At 35.3% G+C, this 16,832-nt stretch overlaps 1 protein-coding gene across 4 annotated transcripts; it reads left to right on the top strand.

The window, feature by feature from the left end:
- Positions 1 to 480: 480 nt before the first annotated feature.
- Positions 481 to 14,893, top strand: LOC142977889 (uncharacterized). 4 transcript variants are annotated; one of them, XM_076122017.1, is made up of 8 exons: positions 481 to 515; positions 1,119 to 1,141; positions 1,212 to 1,392; positions 2,488 to 2,589; positions 3,831 to 3,920; positions 4,566 to 4,676; positions 5,037 to 5,547; positions 6,080 to 14,893. In XM_076122017.1, exons 3-8 carry the CDS (start codon positions 1,292 to 1,294, stop codon positions 6,134 to 6,136), a joined length of 972 nt encoding a protein of 323 aa, XP_075978132.1. In that variant the 5' UTR covers positions 481 to 515; positions 1,119 to 1,141; positions 1,212 to 1,291; the 3' UTR covers positions 6,137 to 14,893. The 4 variants fall into 4 exon arrangements, with proteins under 4 accessions (XP_075978132.1, XP_075978135.1, XP_075978134.1 ...); XM_076122018.1 differs by having other exon boundaries at positions 489 to 515; positions 1,205 to 1,392; XM_076122020.1 differs by having other exon boundaries at positions 483 to 515; positions 1,119 to 1,392; positions 5,037 to 5,166.
- The last annotated feature ends 1,939 nt before the right edge of the window (positions 14,894 to 16,832 follow it).

Below are 16,832 nucleotides of genomic sequence, written 5' to 3'. Positions count from 1 at the left end.
TGTTACTAAGAAAAGTCTTATATCATAATTGTTCAGTAATTCAGGCTTACTGTTAGTACAACTATGGTGTCTATGCGGCTATTATGAGAAAAATCGTTGCAATCTTCAATGCCTGCAACTCGAAAAAAAATACACAAAGAAAATCTAGACTTCTAATCATAATCTATCTCCATCCCTTTCATCCGTTACTTATTGATTTCTCTCCACTCTATATACAGTGGAAATTCAAAATGGCGGCTTATGTAAAACAACACATATCCTCTATGTAAAATCATTTGTTTTACTCGGAATTCAATATTACGTAATCAGATTTACGCAAAATAAGTAAAAAGGTTACGAAAGGGTAGGTCCGAAGTGCGCGCGCCCTATTTTCCTATTGGCTGAAATCTGTTAGGGGGTTGGACTTGGACCCCGCACCCCCGTCTTCCCCTGGAAAGTATAAAAGGCTGAAGCCTCCAGAAAATCGCCAGTCCTCGTCGACCGTCTGCTGCAGCTCCACGCTAGCGAACTCATAGGTCTTGGCACCGCGACTAGTACAAAGTTTAAAGTCTCCCTGTCTCTTTGCTGAAAACTCTCCAAAATTTTCTAAGTCACTTAACTTCATTCCGGATAAATTTTTCGCGTTTAAATTCATCTCCTGCGATCCAGAACTAGCAGTTTTCTAATTTTTCGAGCTTAAATTCGCGTAGCTAAATTTTTAAACGGGTAAAATCGGATAACTTCGCGAACTTGCAATTTTTTAGCTTCGCCGACGGGTTTTCTACGCGATAAATTGTTTTAACTATAAATTCAGTCAAAATAAATTCATTCGGGACTTCTCAACGGTAAATTACTAAAAACTCGGGCTAAAAACTATAAAATTAAATATTACGGGCTAAAAACTCGCTAAAAACTTAAAATTAAACCTTAAACTTCCCTCTCCAATTCGAATAAAATGCCGAGACCTCAAAACGGTCGCGAAAAAGTCTTTCCGCGAAAATATAAATCGAATTTTCTAACTTTACGACTCTCGACGTCGAAATTTAAATACATTACCAGCAGAAATGCTAAATGTACGAAAAATTTCACGTTTGAGGTCGTCAAAGAGAATTAAATAATAACAAAATTAAATTTTCCAGTTTCCGGACCCTCTGAAACCTAGGTAAAATCATTAATGGCAATTACATATATTCTATGATAATTGCGGATTAATCATTTTAACTAGAGTTTAGGATGGGTCCGGATGCTGGCTAAAATTAAAAATAAACTGAAGAAATATAAATAAAAACGAGAGAAGAAGAAGAAGAGCAAGATGTACCCGCAAACGACGTATGGGCGCAAGACCCGGGCGACCAAGCGCACGCCAACCCTGGCGGAGTCCGAGCAGCAGAAGGCACCTGAACCACCTCAGAAGTAAGTTGAAACATATATTTAATTTATTACAGCCTTATGAGTCCCAGGTTCGAATCCGGACACGAAAAATAAGATATCATCGGAATTGTTCTACTGAATTCGAGTGTGAAGGAGAAATAGGTTCAATTCCTATTGAATACGACGGAAAGAAGAATAAAGCTGATTTCTGCAAGCGGGCTTTGATTTCCAGTTCGAAAAATGGTTCAATGTTGAATTTTCTCGAAAGTTTTCCTTTACAGCTCAATTTATGGAAGAAAAATAGGTTCAATTCCTATTTTACATGTCGGAAAAAGCTGATCCCAAGACTGGGCTTCCATTCCTAGTTCAGAAATATTTTCTTTGGAATTTTTTCGCAGCTGTTCAGATTAAACAGTGTATATAGGTTCACTCCTATGGCATACGTTGATGGCCAAAAAACAAATATTTATATTGAAGCTGATTTTCTGGACATGGGTTCAATTCTCAATAGGAAAAATCTATAAAAGACTCCTCCGTGACTCAGTGGTTAAACTGGTCGCCGCCAATGCTTCGGGAAGTTGTGGGTTTGATCCCCATACGGATTATTCTACTTTGTATTCGTTCTTTGTATGTTTGAAAAGTCCTCGCGACGCAAGAGCAATTCTTAGTGCGGGAGTTGTCTAAAAAAAATATGAATAAAAAATAGATTAAACTCCCATTACCTAGGACTTTCAAATGCTGCCGATTGCAAGGACCCGGGATCGAGTCCCAGTTCGAAAAAATATTTTTCTTAGGAAAAAATCCGTAATAGCCCTTAACCATTGTCCATGAGACCCTCGATTCAATTCCTGAGTCAGGCAAGGTGCTATTGGATTTTTCAATTTTTTCTTGGAATATTTTCAATAGACTTACCCAACTCACACTTAGACATCGTGGTGGACTCAAGACCCTCCACCTCGTTTGGGGTGCGCCCCATGCCCTGCAGTGGGTCATTAGGGGTTTAAAAAAATTCCAATAGACTAGTTTGGAACTACCCGCCTATTGAAAAATTATTATTTCGCCTATCGATCGAGCAATTGGTACCTTCTCTTGCTGAAGCTTTCTTCATTGATTTTAATGGTATTTTCTTTGGTCCAGGAGGACGACGAGAGCGATGGCGATGGCTGAGATGCGGAAGAACGCGATGAACCCAGTCTTCTCCAGCGCCGCCCAGATACCAACGACGTACTCTATGACCAAGTAAGTTTAGTTATATTCAATTTTAATTTATTTCCTCTAGGTTTTGGTCCAGTCTAAGAGAATATGTAGAACAAAATACAGGAGATCGCTGCTGATACTGCTTCGAAATTGCTGGTTACGAAGTCTCGGGTTCAATTCCCGATACTCTTTTGAAGAAAAAATAGGTTTAATTTTTACAGGAAATATGTTGCTGCTGACGCCCCGGAAAATGTTCTTGGAAATTTCTTCAAAATGTATTTTCCACTACAGTCTGAAATGAGAAGGAAAATAGGTTCAATCCCTATTCCACGTAACACGAAAAATATATTATATCATATATTTTCGCATATATAATAGGAGAAATATATATATTGGTATAAAACGAAGAAAATGGTGCCAATTTCCTAGGACCAGGGTAGAATTCACGCTCCTGAAAAATTTATCCTATAAGTAAAAAAGTCCGAACTATAAGGAAAAAAGGTTCAAGTCCTTTTACGACGGAAAGATCCAACAAACAAAGTTCTGTTGGTATTTTACTAGGACCTGAGTTCCTTTAGAGTTAGAGCCCTGAGGTCGACACCCGCTCCGGGAAATGATTAGATAATTTTCTTAAAAAATGATATCAACCCGAAGTAATAGGTTAAATTCCTATTGCCTACGATGTAATTGAAACGAACACAATACTGTTGATCGTTTCATAGAACTTGAGTTCAATTCCTGCCAGAAAAAATTACAGAAATATCTCTAAAAAAATTACAATAGCCCAAAGTGTGGAGAAAAAAATCCTTTTGTGATGTCGATTAAAATTCTGATGTTAGTTTCGATTGACATGATTGTGTTGACCTGGGCTTAATCGCCGCCATGGAAAATTTACAGAAAATTCTCTAAAATAACTTACAAAACGCTGAAGTGTAAAAAAGGGGCTCAATTTATTTTATGATGTCGAACGGAATCCTCAAAATTGTTCCGATTAACATGTATTACCCAGGGTTTCAATCCCGCCCCGAAAAATTGACAACGAGTTTTCTCGTTGAAAATATATTTTCGATCGCTACTAGGTACATACAGAAATTAAAACAAACTACGCTTATAATGTCTTGGGTTAAGTTCCCAAGTCAGACAAGGCGATATAGTGATCTTTCCTAAAGAACTGTGAAAATCACGACATCTCGGGTCAGACTCCCGAGCTGGACCGACTAAATATTTGTCAAAAAAATGTTAGTCAGTATAGGTTTTAGAACTTTTGTTTCTTTTTGTGCAAGCGGCATGGCCCAGGGATATCAGCATATGGGTCCTCCTACAAGCGCTCCGCCTGTCCAGCAGTATGGACATCCATCATACACCATGCCGGGGTACGTACCACCTTCTTCTTCTTCTTCTTCTCAGCATATGTGTGTCTACGTACAACCTTAATAATACAATATTACCTCAAATTAGGGTAGGTCGAAATTTTACAAGTGATTTCCTCCTGCTATCGACTGTTGACAACTAAGCCACCGACAAATTTTGTTAGAAAAACTACAAGCCCCTAACGTATTTTAAATTATCGTTTTTTTTCAAGTATTAAATGTCAAAATTTCACTAGTTAAAAGTATCGAAAGTAGAAAAGCGCTATAGAACTCAATTCTAGAAACAAATTGGTTAGTTTCTAGTTCAAAATTAAACTTATTTACCCGCGGATTTGGAACACAATCATAAACCAATGTTTCAGCCTTTTATTTAAATTCAAATTTAGTCAGGGTCTTTCCATAGTTAAAAATATTTGACTCGAAACTTAACTCATCCCTCAACTCGAGAGGAGACCCTATCAGTGGGACAATAATGAATTAAAAACATTTACATTTCGATACATTAAAGACACATTCGTCAAAACGAATTAATTTTGAGAGACTGAGAATACAATTATCTCTCATTATTTAAAAATTAAAAAAAAATACGATCCAAAGTGATATTTGGTTTTGTACTAGGTTTTTTCATTCATGTATTTTGTCATACAGACCAGTAAGCAGCATGGGGCATTATAATCCTGCCATGCACAATACCATGCAACAACCTCACTTTACCGTGCCGGCTCCTCTAATGTCCCAACATCCACACATCATGAACAAGTGAGGAAACACACATACATAACTTAATTATAATAGTTTTTCTTCGCCATATAACTTTGTTAGTTTTCCAAGTTTTAGTATGTTTTCCATATAATGTGTATTTTTTGTCATGTCGTTAGTTCCTCGGTCTATTATCAGACTGTAAAAAAATCAGGACGTAAAGACTTAATTGATTTATAATAAAATGTCTTGAGAGTCCTAATAATAAACTCATAATTGTAATTTCAAATATCACTGAGAAAGTTTCCGTATTCTGTAATTTAATAGAGATATCAGTCAATAGAGTTATCTTATTTAAAAAGTATATTAGTAGTTACCGTCACCGGGAGCCTTATGGTAATAGAATGTTGTATATTCTAGTCATGCGGTGGCCGGCGGCCGTACAGAGAGGAATCGTTCAGTGACACAGGCGACAACTATGGGACCCTACTACAATAACCGGTTCATTGAACCACCTGTCGCACACCACGGAAATGTTCAACAGATGCACGTAAGCGCACCTGTTGCGTCCACCCCCTCGCGCACTGAAACAGCCTCGCAGACCGACCCTGCCATGTCGGAAGAGGAGATAATGTTAATCAAGTCTATCCGCGCCAAGAAATTCGATGTAGAAAAAATACTTAAAATCTTACAAAATAATGAATACATTGTCAGCCTTCCGGTATCCGAAGACAGGGTCGTTCCCGACGATAAGTTTTCCTCGCTCATAAGTATCAGTAACGCGTTTAAGGATCAAATGAAATGCTTCTTGCCGCATCTTCGTCTACTTGCAGACTCGTCGAAAATGAAAATTGAAAATAAAAATCGAGAAATGCCGGATCATTCTCATGGTGTAGATCAGGATGAAAACCAGGCGTCTGTAGATGCACAGGTGCGATACAACAATTTTAACATTATTTTGCACCTTATACTCTTGAGTACAATAGAATTCACAACAATTGCGGTTATTTCTAAATTGTCCTTCCCGATACATCTTTACAGTCAGAATGAATTCTCTAAATAAAGGCGCGTTTAGTATTTTTTCTACTAAAATCATTAGACACATACAGTTATATTTATTTGTTTCTAGCAATACGTGCCGATACTTTCAATGTCTAAAAATATATGGAAAACAATAACAAGTTAATCTAAATAGTATAGTAAACAAAGTTTCCTTTTCGTGAGATTACTGACAAACAGATAAATCTAGACGTAATCACTGAAATGCTCTGATAGGCAGAGACCTGTTTATTGCATTAAGGGTTGATTTTTCCGTCCAAAGATAACTTTATCGAAGGAAAATTTTGATTTGATGAAGATGAGAATCTGTCTGTAATAAAGCTATTCTCAGAATAAAGTTATCTTACGGCAGAAAAATCGGTCCTTAATATATTTGATAATTAACATGTTTTAAATATTTTCAGATGCATCAGTTGGGATTAGCCGCTCTTCAGAATACCTATCCACATCCATTTGGATAAAAAACCAACAATTAATTTTAAAAAATACCTTCACGTACTTATTAATAATGTCAAACGTGCCAATGACAAAGCGAACTTTAGATATAATGACGTTAGTTAATAACCTCGTAAATGAAAATTGTATAATTTAAATTAATTCTAAATTAAGCAAATGATTTAAATTGGTTGAAAGCTTTAAAGTTCAGTAGTTTTTTACTAAAATCTGTGTTTGTGTCATAACATTTGATCATTTAGTCGTTTTGTGAAAATCATTGCTTGTGTGCGTTTAAAGTAAGTTAAAAGAAGCATTTAGTTAAATTTAACACATGCCCGACAGCTACATACAGGCTAAATTAGTAATTTTCTAAATCATTACAACAGTTTCGCGTAAACAAAACAAACTCATTAAAATTAAAATATTAAAATTTCACAAACCATTAATCGTAAGTTCGTTTCATGTCATCTTAACATAACCCAAAAAAATCGCATTGAAGTAGAAAAAAAATAATAAAAAAATGTAGAATAGTGTCACATAATTAATTATTTACTAACTAATTTAAACTAATGAAGAATAATAAGTAGTAATCGATGAAAAAATAGATTAGAAGTAGAAAAAAAACCGATAGGAAACTAATAACTAGAGTAGAGTTGTAATAATAATTATAACTTAGTAGTATTTGGTAAAAAAAAAACCCCAAAAAAAACAAAATGAAGTAGATAAAAAATACAAAAAAAAAATCTAGAATAGTGTCATAATAATAATTATTATAATAGCCCGCAGGGCACCTTGAGGCAAGGTGACGGGGAGTAGCGACCCCGCGGTACCTGAGCCCTCCAGGGGGAGGTCACCCTTCCTCATCTCCGGCTTGCCTTAGTTGGCCGATCGGAGTGAAAACTGACGAGGAAGCGGTCCCCGCCTCTGGCTTGCCTTCATTGGCCGTCCAGAGTCGCAAGAGCAGAGCTCCCACTCTGCTCGGAGGACGGATGCTGAGCGTTTGTCTCTGTAGTCCCGAGTCCCGAGATATACTAAAGACGTACAAATAATTATAAATTAGTAGCATTTGATAAAAAAATAAAAACCCAAAAAAACGTAATAAAGTAGATAAAAACACAAAAAAAATGAAAATTATAATCAAATTTTAGAATACTGTCTTAATAATAATAACTTATTAATAGTAAACGATACCAAAAAAAAGTAGTTTAGTGGTAAGTTACAAATATAATCGAATAAAAAAAACTTTTACTGCTGGGGAACGAATCTCTGCTTCTCATACATAACTCAAACAAAGTCACTTATACAAATTAAAATGAAAATATCACAATACTAGGAGTTTCACAGCTTAGGAATAAGTGTCGGATAACTTATATGCTAGATAAAGTGACAGTTAACAACGACCAAATTCTTATAAGCTATTTGAAACTTATCCGAAGGCGGTGTAACCTCAAACCTCAGGACACTTTTTTCATTTCACACTTTTTGGAAAACTTACGGATAAAAAAACCCGGGAAATAAATAAAAGAATTGGGACGTTTTAATATATTCTAAAGCGCCTATAGCCAGCTGCGCTCACCAGTCAGTAAACGATCTATGGGTTAAGCAACCTTTGGCGCGGTTATTCTTGTGGGTGACCGATTAGTGGTATTTGAACTGAGCGTCTCTGTGCTTCGGAGGGCACGCAAAAAGTCGGACTTTGTCTATTAAGATAACAGTGGTTAAGCCATATCCAAAGACTTTTCGGGCGGCTTGAACATCTTTAACACAAGGTTGACCACTAACTAAATAATAACATAAAAAAATAACGTGAATACAATAAGAATATTTTCGACACTAACGTCGGACAAATAAGGTACAGCAAACATCTAAAAACAATCGCGTGTAAGACCCGTTTACAGTAGAATTATGCTTACAAATCGCGTAATAAAAGAAAAATTGAAATTAATACCAATAAATGCCATAGTTGTAAAAGTTATGAGAGCTCGTCAATGGCAGTTATTTAATCATATTTATAGGGACATTTTGTACTCCTTTTTAAGTTCAATGCGCGCAAGAACAGTGTTTCTTCGTGTAAAGTCCATAATAAGGAGTGCAGAAATTAAATTTAAAAATATTATAACCATTAACTATAATCGTAATTTTAAAATATTAACCCTCGACATATTAACTTGAAAACCAAAGCAAAATTTTACCGCAAATAAAATCAATAATAAATTGTCCCAAAGATTATTAAAACTTTGAACAGATCTTCATAAGAAATAGCTAAAAAAACCACGAAGACAGTATTTTAATTAAATAACGGATCAAATCAAATTAATTCCTCAGCTTTAATGCTTAAGACACACACAAAATTAAGACTAACGTGTCAAACTTGCAAAACACCGCGACTGCATTTTAATCCGAGACTTCATTTCGGAGATACGATGCTACAAAAATAATAATAATATAAACTCTTTATTGTCCACAATAAAAATACATTAAATAAAAATAGAGAAACCTTAAATATAAATAACATACTGATGAACGATCGGCGGCGTACACAAAATTAAACACTACACTAAATACACCTACACAAAATTAAATCGGCCTGTCAGATTAAAAAAAAACAAATCTCCATTCTAAAATTGTAAACACATCATAATCGGTCTATTAATTTAGAAGCTACGATGCTACAGACATAAAAAAAATAGACCTGACAAACTTATAAAACACCACGTAAACTATAAAAAAGTAACGCATCAAAATCGGTATATTAATTTAGGAGCTACGATGAACACAAATAGATATATCAAACACTAACTCTGCGTCGCGTCGGGGGTAAATAATAGCGTAGCGTCTTTACGGATTTTTACAAACCTGTATCGTCGACCTTATAATAATAAATGTATATACGAAAATCAACCTTGCATGGGCCCACATAATAGTTAAGGAAGATAAACATTCAAATGAATGGAGTAATATAAGTTAGAAGTAAATAGGGTTAGTATTATTTATTACAAAATTGGCTTTAAATAATTATTAATTAATATAATTTTCAAAATCACAATTCGCGATTAATTTCAGTATACATTTTTCGTATAATTTAATTTGATTACGGCATTTTTTTAATTATATTTTTTTCTGCAATATGAAAAAGGATAGTATGATTGTTCGCAAAAGTTTAAATTGACCGGAGAAGTAGAAAATAGTAGGTAGCTTAAGCCGAGTATAGAATGTCAGCATATCATTGAAGGTTCGAATAAATTATAATTATCCAACGCCAATTATTAGTTAGGTTCAGACTTTTTGATGTAGGTACTCTTTACTATACTATAAGTAGGTATAAAGTAACATTTTTAATATCATAAAGTCGACATTAATAAGCATAATTTTAACCTGATTCTGCTCAAAAAACATAGATCTTGAATAAAAATTATGTTGCTTTGTAGATTCATAACAATAGACCGGATTACCCTTTACTTTAACAGCGTAGACTTTTAACAAATACTCAATAGTGCCGTTCAAATAATTTCCCAAATAAAATTTGGTAATTTAATCAAACAGGAATTAATTTCGATCAATAATATTCAACTGATTTTAAATACCTTATTTTTTCGAATCGCTTTGTCGTATTAAAAATCTTACTTTAACTTCTAGATACGTATTCTATTTATCTAAGTCGCTAGAGCATTCCAAGTACTTTGTCTCTTTAAACACGAATTTACCTTTTTTTGCTTTCCGACAGTTTAACCATAGGTCTTTATCTCATTAAACACGAATTTAACTTTTCTTTTACAACTTTTTGCCAGTTTAACCATAGGTCTAAATAAACCAGTAACTTTTCTTTTACCTAGCAATGTAGAAGTAAAAATAATTTCGTTAACAAAGCAATAAATGATTGTCAATCATATCCGATGAAAAAAATGTGTTCGCTAATTTGAAAACATCGACCAAATTAATTTAAACGCCGGGCGTAATTCAAAGTAGATGTAATCAACTAACACGTTATATTAGACTAGGCGTAAGTGAAACAACCAGCTCTATAGCTTGACACCCTGAGTATATTACGTCACAGTGGAAATCGGCTTAACATAGTCGTATTTCCAAATCACTTTACTTTGTGGACACGGACTGACGGACGTACAAAATTTTCGACCTTTTCGACTACTGAGCAAACAAACGAGTTTTTACAAATTCAGTTTATTTTCCAAGCGCCCGGTGTATTAGTAAAAAAAAAAAGTTTTGAGAAAGATCTTGGAATGCACTATTAGTATTTAAACTTGTATATTACGCGTATAAGAGCGACCTTCAACCATCGAGTCAATTGAGTTTTTGTAATATAGTTACTACCAGTAGACTAGAAATGCATCAAATGCAAAGTAGGAGTTTTGTTCTCCCTATTTTCGATAGTCGTAAGCTCGTAAATGTAAGTGTAGGAAGAAGTCGGAACTGAAAAGGAGTCGGTAAGATCGCTGCTTATTGAAAGACCTCGTATACTCATAATGGTCTAATAATTTGTACAATAGTCGTATTTATTACAGATACAGTATAATCATTTTATGAATTATAATGCAAATTTTGTATAATAGTCTTGTTTATTGCGTATATGGTCTAATCGTTTGTACAATAGTTGTATTTATTCCGTGAATAATGTAATCATTTGTACAATAGTCGTATTTATTCTGCAATTAGTTGACCCGCGCAGCTCCGGTCGCGTGTAATTGGGTAAATTACAAAAAGATTTTCGAATTAAAGTTTCCTAAGTTTCCCAACTATCTCCATGCTAAATTTTAATTTGACAAACAAACTTCTGCGTTTATAATTTCGGCAATTAGCATGGATCTAATCCAAGAACGATGAACGCTTCGCGATGGTTAGTGCAGTTCTGTCTTTTGAAATTGTTTGCTATCTGTTCTACAATTAGGTACTGTATGTACTGTCTGACTATTTTGCTGTTTCTCTACTTCTCTCTCTCGCTCTCTCTCCCCACTTTCTCTTCTCAATATACATATATCTTTACCTGCCCTTCACTCTCTCGCCCTTACACTCTCTCTGCCTCTAAATATAATCTCGCTAACTGCTGTGGCGATTGGTTTAATTCTACTTCATAACTTGCTCTTGTACATCGCGAAGTATAAATCGAATTAATGCAGCGCTCTGACGACATAAAAACTAGCATGCGAAAAAGTCCGGCTTTCGGCAATACAGGGCTAGTAGCTAGTTCGTATAATGAGGTAGGATCTCGCAAATGACTGCAGACGCAATCCGAAGGGATAGACTTCGCACGGTCCGTGTAATAACAACTTAAACGACCTGTCGCGTGACAGTTGCACTCAATATAGGATACAGTAGCTCGATTCTCTAATACTATTGACTACCGACAACCGGCTAGCTATCGAGAAATTTTACAAAATGAAAATCTGTTTAGCGCCTCTATCGGGCTCCGTAAGAACTATTTTGGATGTACATTCTAATATATATCCAACTCTCGATACTCGGCAGTACAGATTATATAGAATCGCGCTACAGTCGTATACATCTTAGAAGGTACTTTGTATTAGATAGATGGCATTACATCTGCCCTCATAGCACATGCTGTTCTTGCCGTCTGCAGTCGTGCGCGCAGTTCTACCTATAGCTTTTAATCTAACTTTAATTAAATTTATTGTAAAATGCGAAAAAAACAATTTGTCATCAACGTGGCTGTATTATCTTGTAAAAATTAATACCTAATCAGCGATCAGAGCAAATTATGTGATTAAAAAGATTAGACTGTACATATGCTTCTAGTAGAGTAGGCTTAGGTAGGTTACTATAAGGCGATAAAAGGGAAATATACTCTTATAGCTGTAAATTAAATATGAAGGCGCGAGACACAATAATGATGTAGTACCTAATATTGGTAAATAGCATTTGAGGTTACACAATACCTCGGTATTATAAGGACTAGGTTAACTACTGCGTATCATATTAGGACCTCGCCATACAAATTTGAAGAGTAGTTCATCAGCATCTATTACTCAACCAGCGCCCAGGAAATTGTTTTTGAATTGCCTTTATTTATATAAACATCAAAAACATTTTAACATCAAATATAAAGGCCTGATGTATAAAACTATAACATCTGTAAGACAAATCTGAACAAAATGTTGAGTATCACTGGACTATAAAAATTTAATTGCAGAGACCGCGATGCAACTACTACATTTCAGTCTATAATATAATAGAAATAAAACCTTTTGTTAAACATCATTAGATACCAAAAAAAATTATTTTCAAAAAGGGTCCGTTATCTAATTGTTTTCTGAACAAAAAATGACTTACTTTTACCTTTATTTTACTTACCTTTTTCAGTCTCTCTGCCTAGTTTTTTTAATTGATTTAGACGGACAGACAGACAGACGGACGGACAGATTTACTTATAAAATATTAGTAGGGACAGTATTGATACAGTTCTTTTTTGCTTATTTTTCTATGGTCGTGATATGATATGTAGTATTAATGTTAGGTTTAATATGTAAATACAACTGGAGCCGGTATTACCCCAGATTTAAGAAAATGGTGCCACATTTAGCCCTCGTAGGTTAGTTTAGAAGTTAAATTATTTATTTATTTCATTTAACTTTTGTTTGTAGGTCGTTTGTTTTTTGTAATTATTTTAGTAGAAGTTTTAAATTAGTAGGCAGTTATTTCGAAATTAAGACAGTTTAATATTTGTATTTTTTTTTCAATATATTTTGTCTCACTAACATGAAAAATTTTGGAAATTACAAAAAAAAACATTTTGACGTAATCTCCATGGAGCTTCACTCCCATAATATAGCCATCTACATTTTGATTTACGAAAACAGTCTGTAAATTAACCAGACCCTTTGATATAAAAATCTCGTCAAGATTAAATTCTCATCCGGTAAACAGTTACAGTAGTGTTAATACGTTCGTTTGTTTATTTCTTTATTGTTTATTACTTAAACGATATTAATAGCTCATAATTGTATCTCCAAAAGCAGTGCTAACCGTCCTTAGCAAACCTTATCATTAGCCAACATTTAAAAAACAGCAGTTCGGAATATTATAACACCAAATAGAAAACCCTAAATAATTAGGCAGGACTAAAAAACCAACAATTTGTTCGTAAAACCTAGGATTACTTGTAAATAAGGTCTTAAATTGATTCATAATATTAAGTAATATAACAATGGCTATCAAATAGCACTAGTTTAAGTGTACTATCGATGATAGATCTCTCTAAAGGAACCGTTTTAATAGCGTAGGGCCGTGCCATTGACGGAAGACTTTGTACATAGCTCTATAACTTTTTAAAACTATCGCATTCCGTAACGTGTTTTTATACTAGAGGCCGCCGCGATTTCATCCGCGTTAAAACTCTTCTCGAGAAAATTTTGACCCAAAAAGCCTATGTGTTACTCTGAGCCTTCAGCGACCTAAATACCAAATTTCGTCGTAATCGGTTCACAAGTATTTGCGTGAAAGAGTAACAAACATCAATACATACTCACAAACTTTCGCATTTATAATATTAGTACGATTAATTAAATAAAACAAGAATTAACAGGTTATATTGCGAAGCGAAAGACCCCGTCGTTAATATATTTGCGCCTCCCGGATCCCTCGTGTACGTCTCTTGTTCTTAATGTACGCTTTGCTGTGCAGCGGCACATTAGCTGAAGTCGCTACTAATCAGCTGTATTTAAGTGTCGGGTTACCTCACTTATTATTAAGTAACTTTTTATAAGTATATCACTGTTAACAATCGTGTAAATCGTGACGTATTGTGTTAATTTGTGCCAAAGTATCTCAGAGAAGAGAGAAGAGAAGTATCCCAGCAGTAATAAAACGAAACAAAAAAAATAAAATTAAAAAAACAAAAACAAAATGTAGAGTTTTTTAGTAATTATATAATTAATCATAGGATATTAAGGCTCAAAATATAGGATAGTAATTTTGGATTATATAATGAACTAGATCATTATAATCATAACCCGCAGGGCGCTTTGCGGTGAAGCGTCGGGGCGTAGCGACCCCGCGGACCCTAGCTCACGGGGGAGGTTACCGCCCCCATCTCTGGCTTGCCTTAGTTGGCTGTCCAGAGTGAAAACTGACGGGGTACGGTCTTTCCCCGTACTTAAGCCGCCACGGGACTAGGACTAACATCCAGCCAGCATTCGCGGGCTAGATTGACCGGCTGAGAGCGGTCATAGGACTCTTACTCTTTACTTGCCATTAACCGGCCGGTAAAGACAGTGCAACATATTATTATACATCCTCAGTGACGCGATTACCGCCCGTGTTTCCGTTGATATAAAACCCATGAGTCCTATGACAGCTCTCATGTCCCGTCGAAGTCACCGTCTCCCACATTTACAACATACTACAATGTGGCATTCGATTGACTTTGAAAATATATAATCAGTATTCTAAGTATTATTCGATAGGTAGTTGCTAAATGATAAAATTCCACATTAAATACCAACGTTTGGAATGTACGAGGCTGTTCGTGTTGGGCCTAGGTCCTCATGATCCTCAGTTGGATAGATTATTAAGTATATAACCTTTAGCATAGGTAGCATAGCATACGATTGAAGTCGAAGGTGAATCAGTGCGTGAAGTAGTTGCGAAAAAGGTTTGACAAGGGGAGACCCGGACCCGTTAAAACAAAAAAAAATAAAAAACAAAAAAATCCAAAAAAAACTCATGTAATCCTAGTGTAAGTAGAGTTAAGATGTTTCATGTAATCATAGTTATAATTAAGATAATAAAAAAAAACTAAAGCCAAAAAAAAACATAAAATGGATAAAATAACAAAAAAACATTGTAGCAATTAAACTTTTACATTGCAATAATGGAAAAACTTTCCTTTTCAGATACGTCCTCTATTACACATTCGTTAATTAAACCATTCATAAATATGACCCTAACATCTTAACGTATGGATGATTACTAAATATGACATTTAGACTTTTACTAAGACAGGGACGTATTTGAAAACGCATCCGTACTCGACTAGAATAAAGAAAATTTACCTTATTCTGGCGGTAGCATAATGTAAAGTTATACTAGTCTTGTATGAGTCCGACATAAGATTTTCTATTAATGTAACTTTTTTATTATACTCTAGCTAGATTTAAGTCTCCCGGTCTCATGACTTCTGAATAAGGCTCGGATAGCCCGTCCATAGATAAAAAGTGACAGCGAGTGTATGAAAAATTCCAACATCCATCTATATGATACGCTAACCGAAATTTATTCAGAAGTCGTGAGACCGGTACCTATAAATAAAATAGTATAAGACAACATCTGTTTTTTATTTATCAATAACACCCTCACACATATACATACACATAACACACACACTACCCACCATTTCATTAATCTAGCCTTTCTTCCAAACTGTTGTAGTCAGCTTCCAGTCTCACCGGATGCAACTGGATACAAGTACTTTACATAGAGTGGTTGCCTATCTGACTCCCACAACCCAGTTACCTGAGGTATAACACGATACCCTTCAGTAAGACTGGTTGTCAGACTTTCAAGCATCTGACTACTATCAACGACTGTCAAAAATCTTTGAAAATGACTGTCGGGACCCACAATTTAACATGCCTTCCGAAACATAGAGGACCTCGAAATGTATAACATAGTCACTCGTCAACAGAACAACCTCGGCAAGCATAGCTTAACCTCAGAGTTCGATCTGCACGGCTGTTGTTAACTAAGCCACGGGCTCCTCCAACACTAGCCGATCTATAAAATACTAAAGGCACCACTCGAGATCTGTGGCTCCAAACAAAGTCAGCTCCGAGCAATAAACTTCAACTTGGTTCAGTCATGTAGTTTCAAACTTGCTTGTTCGTAGCTGAGGTCACATGAGAATGCACTTAATACACCTGTAGCCACTCTATAAGATAGTTAAAACTACTTATAAATCACATGTTTTTGAAAGTTATGAGAGAAAACTACTTTCCTACTATTACTGCCCATTATTCTTGAGTGGAAGCAGTACAGCCGTAGCATAGGGCTCCTTTCAACTGAACTTTCACCGAACTAGGTGGTGATGATTCACGCGAAGCGGCTGCAGTAGCTGAACATGAAGAGCTGGAGACCGAGTCCGTGGTGTGCCATTCGCCTTTGACCAGCAGTGGATGGTTGGTGACGATGAAGACTTCCTGCTTAACTGTTTAGTCTGTCTAGTAAAGGACGATTGATATCACTGAATGATATTACATATAGGTCAAATTCTACATTCTCTATAATATCGTAAGTATCATATATCGAAGAGTAAGAAACGATTATTGTAGAACACAAGTATATAAATAGATCTCCTCCCGGAGTAAAGGAGTTCGGCCTGGAGTCCACCACCTACACCAGACTAGTTAAACTCTGCTGCCTATCACATATCAAGTCAGTTGCTCGATACGATCACATTTCCCGTAGCGCGATAATCTACAACTATCGACAACCGGTTAGCTATTGAGAAACGTTGTATGAAATCTAATTAGCGCCCCAAGTGGGCACTAAGGAAGCTAATTTGACAGTTCATTGTAAATGATAACTTATCTCGTTACTCGACAGTACCGGCTGTAGAGAATCGCGCTACTGATAATCGAGCATTTGGTCAAAATATTGGTCAACATTTATTTGTCCTTATTAAATATGCTAAATTAGCTAAATGTTTATAAAAATTAATTTATAGTATCAATAGTATTAGGGCATCATAGCTCT

The sequence above is a fragment of the Anticarsia gemmatalis genome, chromosome 13 (assembly GCF_050436995.1).
Source record: "Anticarsia gemmatalis isolate Benzon Research Colony breed Stoneville strain chromosome 13, ilAntGemm2 primary, whole genome shotgun sequence".
Classification (NCBI taxonomy): domain Eukaryota; kingdom Metazoa; phylum Arthropoda; class Insecta; order Lepidoptera; family Erebidae; genus Anticarsia; species Anticarsia gemmatalis.
The sequence above is the reverse complement of the archived record's forward strand: the minus strand, read 5'-3'. Positions and strand labels throughout refer to the sequence as shown.